We start from the raw sequence: 10478 nt of genomic DNA on the forward strand, positions 1-10478 counted from the left end.
GTAACTAGCACTGAAGTTGTGATTGGTTTATGAATGTGTTTAGTTGGACCTATCAATTGGATGTTTGTTGGCTCATCACATATTCTTTTTAAGTTTGCTTTGTGTGGTCGTGGACGTTGTCTTTATAAAGTCTAGGTTCAATGTTTTAACTCTCGTGTCAACACACGAGCACATACCTAGTATTTTGCACATGACAACAAGAGCACTAACCAAAATAGTGGTATCCATATAGATGCCACATACAATGATGGAAAGGAAAACTCATACTATGGTCACATCGAGGAGATGGACACATTAAGATGTACATGTTTGTTAAGCAACAAGCAAACCACTAGGCAATGTAATTGTATTTGTGACAAGAGGAAGTATGTCCATCAAATTTGTAATGAACTTACAACAACATTTATCATATTTTTTTAAATAACAGATATAAAATTTGGATGTTTTTCGTTGTAGGGTGCAAATACTGCATAAAAAGATTTATGTAAATTTTTTTTATAACATGATTGACGACATAAAAGGTTAGCACCAATTCCATGTATATCTGTTTCAAAATATCAAATTTGCTCTAATAGTTGGGATATACAACCCTAGTATTAATATACGGTTTCTATAATACTCTCTCCGTTCTAAAATAATATGTGTTTTAGCTTTTATTTTTTTATGACTATACTGAAATGTTTGATGATGAATCTAGACACATATATATAAAACGCATACACTAAATGTTGTATGAATCTAATAATTGTCGAAAATGAATTTAAATTTGGGATGGAGGGAGTATTATTAGTATCCTTCCCGGCCAAAAGTAAACTGGTTCTCGTCGCTAAAACAATGAAATTACTGGCACGTTGCATCCACAGATCAACCCAAGAAATGGGACCAAAAGATTCCGTTAATGGACAAAGCAGAAACGACGAAACGGGATCAAAGGGGCCCGAAGATAAAGTCAAATTAATCCGTGCATGCATGCATGCTATAATTAATATGCTGAGATAATGACATAATAATTCACATTTTTATTTAACCGCATGGCCCACTCATCATATCTCTGTCCCTCTCTCTCTCTCTCTGCAGTATTTACTAATTAACAACAGCGTATGTATTACTTTACATGTGTGTTAAACACTTCAAATGTACTCATCACATGAACTTTTATCCGCTGCTAATCAACACAGCAACATGAGAATAGAAAGGGGGAGGGGTAACACCAGATGAAATGCCCGTAAGAATTTGCATCTGCAGACTATATATAGACAGTAATTAATTCACACTGATGGACTGTTTCTTGTTCCGTGGTTTCTTTGCATTGAGTACGTGATGGATTACTGGACTAGCACCAGTTGCTTAGCCCGCCATGGACGTCGAAGTGCACCGGGACGTCATCCTTGCCGCCGTAGACACACTGCCCCGGCTGCAGGGCGCCTTGCTGGCTCTCGGCGGCCTGGAAGGCACTGTCGAAGTACTCCGACCACCTGAGCTCGTCCAGCGCGCCGGCGTAGCAGCTGCCGACGACGTGGCCGCCGGCGTCAGCCACCGCGTTTGCCCCGAGCTCCAGCCATGGGAGGTTGCCGCCGGCGGCGACGTTGTTGGTGCTGCAGTGTTCCGCTTCCGCCATCGAGGTCAGCGTGCTGGAGCTGGCGGAGGCCGACGGGACGACCGGCACCGGCGGGATGGAGCCGCAGTGCTGCTGCAGCGCGTCCATGTCGAAGCAGCCCCCCTGCAGGTAGCATGGCCTTGACGTTACCCCGTCGCCAGCGACGGGCCAGTCCAGCTCCACCGCTAGCTTCACGCTCTCCAGCATTGGGCCGCCCTCGAACGACGGCGGCGGCACCTGGATTGTAGTAGTAGTAGTAGTCGGGATGAGGTCGACGTCCCCAAACACCGCGCGGCGGGAGACCGTGGTGGTGGTGGTGGCAGTGGCTGCGGCGGCAGGCTCGGCGAGCGGCTGGTGGGTGGCGGGGTCGATGCCGCGCTCCCTGAGCCTCTTCTTGATGTACGAGTTCCAGAAGTTCTTGACCTCGTTGTCCGTCCGGCCAGGCAGCTGGGCCGCAATCTGAGACCACCTGGCCATGTAACCGTTCAGATTCGTTCTCCATTACTGCTCGCCATGCATCCATGCATGAAAATTAAGCTTACTTGTTTCCCAGCAAGGAGTGGAGGTGTATGATGAGGTCCTCCTCCTCTTGCGAGAATGTGCCCCTCTTGAGGTCTGGCCTCAGGTAGTTTATCCACCTCAGCCTGCAGCTCTTGCCACACCTGTCGAGGCCTGAACAGCATGAAGAAACAGGTTAGCTACTAGCCAAGTAACACCGTAATGCACGCCACAGCTTACATTCTGCTGCTGCTTTTTCATGAGCTTGTTGCTGGTAATTCTGGGCGCGCATGTATGTATACGTGCAAAAAGCAAGTGAGATATAATATACCTGCAAGCTTGGGTACGGAGCTCCAGCAGCCGTGGCCGTACTTGGCAATGTGGTTCATGAGCTTCTCGTCCTCCTCGGGGGACCAGAGCCCTCTCCTAAGCTTCTTCTTGTGGCAGCACGACTGCTTCGCCATGCCGGGATAGCCTGGCGCCAGGAGCTAGCAAGCTAAAACCCCAGCCGGCCGTTGGCCTCGCGCGCGCGCCGACCGATCCTTGACGATGATCGCTCGTTATATGGAAGGCGAGATGTGATGGCGGCAGGCTACTAGGAGCCGAATTGAAGAGAGGCCAGGAGAAAGAGAAAGAGAAAGAGAGAGAAAAGGATGCCAGCATGCACCAGCAGCCAGCAGAGCCGATGTGTGTGTGCCGAGCTGCCTGGAGCGAGCGAGAGAGGAAGAGGGAGGTCGCCGTCGCTCTCAGGTAGGTGCCGGTACAGTGCGGTGCGGTGCCCTCCGCTTGGCCTGCTGGCCGCCTTTACAAGTGGAGCAATAGCGTGCGCCCACACTTTGCTGGGTTGCACAGCGCAGCGCAGCTCGCTTCTCCTCGCTTTGCGTAGAGGGCCGCCGCCCGGCGGGGTAGCCCCGGATAATAATAAATAAAGTGGCCATGGATGGTGCCGTGATAAGGCAATCTTCGCCAGTGCGTGCTCATAGGCAGGAGGAGGGGCCTCTGTCTCTTGTAACTGTCCACACAGCTGTGTGTAGGAGCAGTTGACCCCTCGTCGCCGACCCTTCCTCTCAATTTCTCACCTCCTTTTTCTCCTTTCCTTCCCATGCATGATGTCTTCACTGACCTTGCTTTTCCAGTAATCTTTCCTTAATCATTAGAACCAGCTATCGATTGTCGTGAGTTGTATCGCTTACTCACAACACAGGAAACTACATAAATTCTGACGGCTTATACCATCAGACGTTAGCCCCTTTGTATCGAAAATAACCTATTTCTACGTTTTGGTCTTATCTCCACCGGCGGTCATCCGTCAGTCATAAGCGGTCGGAAATAGTGTTATTTTCAACGCTGCCGTCGGCGATAGCCTATCTCCGATGGCCACTAACGGCTGTCCGCGATAAAGACGACTAACGTCTCTGACGACATGCATACAGTGAGTCCCACCTCGCTTATGCCTGACGACATTGTTGACCACTAGACATAAGCCTATTATTTTTTATGGCCACAGTTGGAAATTATATTGCTATATACGACGACTTGGACTTGATTCGTCGGAAATAACAAGGTCATCAAAAATAATAAATAGCAACGGAAGTAGAATCCTCCCTATTTTATCTCAATTACCGCAATACAAATATATACAAAATAGAAACCAAATTCATATATGTTCAACACCATTCAAATATAATTCAGCAGCATTCAAGTCATAGAGTTCAACCTTATTTCAAATAAATGTCCAAGTCCCATGAATCCTCGCAAATATTCACATCCAAGCTAGGGAGTTCAAATACATATAGTCTAGATGCTCATAATGATCACATCACTAATATCCACCACTTGGTTGGTTAGAGTTCTACCCACTACCTCTTGTTGGACTATGAAAAGGTATTTTGTCCACAAAGTCGTGACATCATCTTGGCCCAATTGGTCTCATGGTGTTGCAATCCGCGGAGGAGTGGTTTTGAAAACCATGGAACAAATTTAGATATTATACACTTAGTTTGCTATGTTGATCTAGAGTTTTGTTATATTGATAGTCTAAGTTTTGTTATAATTGGCTAAGTTTTGCTATATGGATAGACTACAATTGGAAGTTCTCTATCCATAACACACAATGAACTGTGAAGGCTACATTGATAGGATGAATGTACATATACAAGAATACCTGTTGTGGAGGAAGCTAAGTAAAATATGGAGGAGGGGGAGGCGGCAATGTAAAAGCTGGCGACGATGGCTGGCATTTGTATGCCCATTTGTTGTGCCACTTGCTACAAATGAGATGCAAGTCAGTATTTAGGAAATATGAAATGGCAAAATTTTCTAGTGGTTATGAATAAGACAATAGTTAAACTTACTGAAAGGAAATCCAACTGTTGGACGAATAGATTCACATAATACTGGCTTTGCCACATTTGGTGCTCGGCTTGCTGCCTTTGGTACTCCTGTTGATGCCTTACCATTTCTAGTAGCATAGAAATTTCTATGTTCTACACGGAGTTGCAAGAATGAGACCCCAATGTTTCCAACAACAATGATATATACAAATGTCTAGCCTCGACGTCTTGGGTGCCTAGAGTTGATCAAGGAATCAAATATATCCATCCTACAAGATTGCATCACAGACTCAGTACAATAGCAAGCATGAGCAAAACTTAAAAATCAAAACAAATTATTCTTCTCACCGTCCATAGGCTTGTCCTTATGCACTAGTATATGTCACCTCAGGATCAATTAGTTGGCTCCTCCAATCATAGTCGTGACCATGGTGCTCAATCATCTGCTCATCATATGTCGCCTAAAAAAGTACACCACATAGCAAGACATAATAAAGGTGATGCAACAACATATGCTAGAGTAAAGAAACTGAAAGGGAAATGTGCTCTTGGGCTATTTCTATTTTAATTTGGTGATTAAATGCTCAACACATGGTTTTTGGACTAACATCATCTTGTATGAGCATGAGCGCAGGTAGTTAAAGCAAATTGAGAAAAAGACACTTTTTGTCTTGAAAATGGGCATACTACAAATCTATGTGGTTTCAAGTGAAAAAGGTATGCTTCTAGCACTTAGTCAATTGTTTTAGATACTAATCATGTTTGTCTAAGTTCTAGGAAACTCATCAAGTCGAGCAAATTTGAAGAAAAGAAATTGGCTAAGTTTGGCCAAATTTGGGCAAGTCTGGGCCTCACCTGACAGTCTGGTGTACACCGGATAGTCCGGTGCCCACACTACTCGGCTGGTCATCAGCGGTCGAACTGGTGTCTCGGGAAAAGTGGTAGGTGCACTAGCTAAAATTTACTGGACAGTCTGGCGTGCACTGAACAATCCGGTGCGGCAGGCGGACAGCAGCTCTGCCAGCGCCAACAGTCGGCGCGCGATCAACGGCGGCCACGTTTGCTAGGCCAATGGTCGAGAGGCCCCACAGGACAGTCTGGTGTGCCAAGCGACCAAAGTCTCCAACGACTAACTCAACGGTTAGCTCGCCCGAAGATGGAAAGAAATCAGCCACTGTGCAATGTCCGGTGTGCATCGGACAGTCCGGTGCACCCGCGGACAGAAGGCAACCAAGGCCTTCCAAATGAAGATCAAACGACTCATTGGTCCCTTGGGGATATAAAAAGACCCCTAGGCGCCATGGAGCTGTACCCAAGCACACTTTGAGCACTCTACAACTCTGACACTCCGCAACCACGTTGTTGATTCATTAGAGAGAGATTTGAGCGTGTTCTTGAGTTGTGACTCTGTCATTTTCATTCTTGCACTCACTTCTTCGCTTGTGTGTGTGCTGTTGCTGCGATTGTACTCTTGTGTGTGTTGCTACTCCTTCCTTACTCTGGTTTGATTGAGATCATTTGTGTAAGGTTTGAGAGACTCCAATTTGTGGAGATTCCTCACATCTGGGAATTGATATAAGGAAGACAACAATGGTACTCAAGTTTGATCTTTGGATCACTTGAGAGGGGTTGAGTGCAACCCTAATTGAAGGAGGTCATCACAACGTGGAGTAAGCATTGGTCGAACCATGGGATAAAATCACTGTGTATCTTGTCCATTTACTTTATTTTTGATTATCGTCTTCTTGAGTTCTCATATTCACTTGTATTATTGGTTCTAAGTTTGATACTCATTTCAAAGGAGCAATCAAGTGAAGAGCTCTCTTCTCTCTTTCTCTACTCTAAGACTTGGTTTGATTTACTCTAACTCAACTATTAGACCAAGTTTGTTGTTTTAAGTTAAATTTTGCAGGATCACCTATTCACGCCCCCTCTAAGTGCTCTCAATTGGTATCGGAGCTGTTCTCTTCATCAAGGGACTAACTGCCCTAAGAGATGGATCCTAAGAGCAAGGGGATTGTGATCAACGATATGGAGAAGAAGACCCTCAACAACAACGAGCCAAAAGGAGATAATCCCAACGACTCAGGCTCAAACAACAAGAGAAATGACGGGAAGAAGAAGAGGCACATCAAGAAGATAATCTACTATGACAGTGACACCTCCTCATCTTCACCAAAGGATGACGACGACGATGATTCCTCTTCAAAGAAAAAGACGGTTAATCAAAACTATTTTATTGATTATTCTTGTATTCCATACAACTCCGATGCTCATTTATTATCTATTCCTCTTCGGAGCCCCCTCACTTTAATGGGGAAGATTATTCTTTTTAGAGTCATAAAATATGTAGTCATTTGTTTTCTCTTCATCCTAGCATTTGGAAAGTAGTAGAAAATGGAATGAATTTTGATAGTAGAGATAATGCCATATTTATTAATGATCAAATTCATAAAAATGTCCAAGCTACTACTGTCTTTTAGCATCTCTATGCAGGGATGAATACAACAAGGTTAGTGGTTTAGACAATGCCAAACAAATACAGGACACCCTCAAGATCTCTCATGAGGGTAATGATGCTACAATGATCACCCTCTCTCGCCCTCTGTCGCCGCCGCCCATGCTCGCCGGAGATCCGCGCCCGTCGTGTCGGTCGTCCAAGCCGCCAAAAGCCGCGTCGAGCCGTCCGGAGCATCGTTCCAAGGTGAGGAACTCGCTCCCATGCCCGGTTACTCTTAATTCCGCACGTCCTTAGCTTATTTGGCCTCGTCGGAATTCGGCCGCACCGGTTCGCCGCGCCCGCACAATGACCGGCCAATTTAGCTTCGCCCTGGGCCCCACCTATCAGTTGCATGTGCCCCTGGCACTGGGCTCGGCTGGTCAGCTCGCTTTTGTCCCCAGTCACTGACACCCCTGGCCCACTTGTCAGCGCTCACCCGCGCGCCCCCGCGCGCGCTCGTTCTTAGATCTAATCTCAGCCGTCAATCTGCGATCGGGCTGTCGAGATTGTCTGATACCCGTTTGTCTGGAAAATTTGTTAAAACCCCCCTCGACTTTCCAGATATCAACCCACCATCCATGCGTTATGCGCGTAGGCCCCTGAGTTTTTGCAGAAAAGCCCCTGACCTTTTAATTTATCACAGAAATAGGCCTAGTTTTGTATTTTGAATTCCAAAACCTGTTTATTTCATATCTTTTGCATATGAACTCCAAATTAGGTGGTTGAAATTGCAAAATGTTCATAAAATTATTCTCTAATTGTTTAAATTATATTTTTTCACTGTCTGCATGTATTAATTTTATCTCTAGACTATATGTGCATGTAGAGTAATGATTTATTTATTAAAAGGGGAAAACACTAATGATAATTAGGTGATTAACTTTGTGAAGTTAATTTCATGTAGTGTATGATCTCATCTCTGGAATAAATTTAACTTGGTAATTAATTCATTAAGATAAATTAAGTTAAGTTATGTAACCTATTGAAATAAGCAGTACTTAGAGAACCACAAACCTTTAGGTGTATTAGTCCACCCTAGAACCTAGACTTCACTTATGAGTTTGTTACTTTTCTTTTGGAATTTGTGTTCACTTGATTGTACATGTTTGGTGTATTGTTTATTTGTCATTTTCCATGTGTTGAATGCATGATTGCTTTGCGTAGACAACGAGCAGTCTGTGGTTCCTGAGTGTGTTGTCGGAGACTTCCTTGAGCAGCAACCTGGTGAAAGCAAGTGTCCTCTGACCTATTATGTCCTACTTACTTTATAATTCATTGTCCTGCATTACTTAATTGAAACCTAAGGATTGACTAGTCTGTATTTACCTTGTCCTTGATTACCTTTTGGGTTATTATGGTTAGCTTCAAGCTATTTCTCTACTTTAATCAACGAACATGATGAGAATATATATGATACGATGATGTTATCTTGATTATGATGATGAACCTATGATAATTTAGGGGACTCAAACTATTTTCATGAGTACCTCTTCGTAAGGACATGTTCGTTGAGAGACTACTCGAGATAACAGTACAACCATGAGGGTGGAAAGGGACACCCTTAGCTCATTAATTAGATGAACTTGGGGTGTAGTTGGCTTTGTCGGAGGGCCGTCAATGGGGGCAGGGGCATAGTGCTCGCTTTGCTAAGGGTGGTGTCGGTGTTTCGACCCCCGGGGGTCCCTGGACCGACGAGTAAATTGTCGCTGCGTGTCCCAGCCCAGATGGGTCGGCGCGAGATGGAACACAAGGGGGAAAAGCCGTGGCTCGTGTTATCCTGCGTCCCGGGCGGATGCGCTTGCAGTAGGGGGTTACAAGCGTTCGTGAGGGAGAGAGAGAGAGCCTGTTCGTCAGCCCGTCCTCCCGCGCGGCCACCTTCTCGTACGAGGGCCCTGGACCTTCCTTTTATAGATGTAAGGAGAGGGTCCAGGTGTACAATGGGGAGTGTAGCAATGTGCTAACGTGTCTAGCAGAGAGGAGCCAGAGCCCTATGTACATGCCGACGTGGCTGTCGGAGAGGTGTTAGTGCCCTGTTCATGTGATGTCGTGGCCGTCGGAGGAGCACTTGAGCCCTGTAGAAGCACAACTGTCAGGGCTGTCGGGTCCTTGCTGACGTCTCCTTGCTTCCATAGGGGGCTGAGAACCGCCGTCGTCATGGGAGCACGCGGGGTGCCATCATTACTTGTTTACCGGGGCGAGCCAGATGGGACGCCGGTCTTGTTCCCCGTAGCCTGAGCTAGCTAGGGGTAGGGTAATGATGTACCCCCTTGTAGCGTGGTCGGTTCGAGCCCAAGGTCGGGCGAGGCGGTGACTCCTCCGAGGTCGAGGCCGAGTCCGAGCCCTGGGGTCGGGCGAGGCGGAGCTTCCTATGGCGCATGAGGCTGGACTCGGCTGCTTTCAGCCTCACCCTGGCGGGTGGCACAGTAGTCGGAGCAGGGCAGGCGACACTGTTTTCCTGTTAGGTCAGTTAGTGGAGGGGCGAAATGACTGCGGTCACTTCGGCCCTGTCGACTGAGTAGCGCACGTCAGGATAAGGTGTCAGGTGATCCTTGCATTGAATGCTCCTGCGATATGGTCGGTTGGCGTGGCGATCCGGCCAAGGTTGCTTCACCGCGAAGCCTGCCCGAGCTGGGCCTCGGACGAGTCGAAGGTGCGCCCATTGCTTGAGGAGGCCCTCGGGCGAGGCGTGAATCTGCCTGGGTCTACTGTTCCTGCCCGAAGCTGGGCTCGGGCGAAGCGAGATCGTGTCCCTTGAGTGGACGGAGCCTTGACCTGAATCGCGCCCATCAGGCCTTTGCAGCTTGTGCTGATGGTGGTTACCAGCCGAGTTTAGGAGTCTTGGGGATACCCCTAATTATGGTCCCCGACAGTAGCCCCTGAGCCTCAAAGGGAGTGTTGGTACTCGCTTGGAGGCTTTATCGCACTTTTTAGCAAGGGGACCGGCCTTTCTCGGTTACATTATGTTCCGGTGGGTGCGCGCGAGCGCACCCGCCGGGTGTAGCCCCCGAGGCCTCGGAGGAGTGGTTTGACTCCCCCGAGGTCTTAGCGCCTTTCGTGACGCCTCGGCCGGTCTGGTTGTTCCCTCATGCGAACTGGTCGTAGCCCGGGTGCATGGTCAGGTTCCGAGTTCTTGGGCTGGTATGTTGACGCTGTCAACGGTTTGGCCGGGGCCGGGTTTGCGAGAGCAGCCCCCGAGCCTCCGCACAGAGCGAGAGGACGATCAAGGACTGACTCGGCTTTTATCATATGCCCCTTCATTGCCTTTCCGCAAGGAGGAGGGTGGAAAGCGCCATGTTGCCCTCGGAGGGCGCCGAACATGGTGTCTCCAGTGAGTTGCTAACGGGTGATCCGAGTGGACGCTCGTGCCCCGTTCGATAAGGGTCGGCTAGTGGCCCAGAGGCGCGCTCCAAAAGTACCTGCAGGTGATTTGCTGGACCCGGTCCCGTTTGATAGGGTCCGAGGGCTCGATGCCTCCCTCTGATGGGATTCCGTTACAGAATCGCTCCTGCTGGTCTCGGAAATGTCCTAGGGTACCTCGGGAGTGTAGCCC

At 47.7% G+C, this 10478-nt stretch overlaps 1 protein-coding gene across 1 annotated transcript; it reads right to left on the reverse strand.

Annotated features, from left to right (window-relative positions):
* Positions 1-1082: 1082 nt before the first annotated feature.
* Positions 1083-2773, reverse strand: LOC100194090 (uncharacterized). Its single transcript, NM_001139144.2, has 3 exons — positions 2427-2773; positions 2140-2269; positions 1083-2066 (listed from the first exon to the last, which is right to left on the reverse strand). The coding sequence occupies exons 1-3, from the start codon at positions 2557-2559 to the stop codon at positions 1334-1336; spliced, it is 996 nt and encodes a 331-aa protein (NP_001132616.2). The 5' UTR covers positions 2560-2773; the 3' UTR covers positions 1083-1333.
* Positions 2774-10478: the final 7705 nt, after the last annotated feature.

The sequence above is a fragment of the Zea mays genome, chromosome 1 (assembly GCF_902167145.1).
Source record: "Zea mays cultivar B73 chromosome 1, Zm-B73-REFERENCE-NAM-5.0, whole genome shotgun sequence".
Taxonomy (NCBI): domain Eukaryota; kingdom Viridiplantae; phylum Streptophyta; class Magnoliopsida; order Poales; family Poaceae; genus Zea; species Zea mays.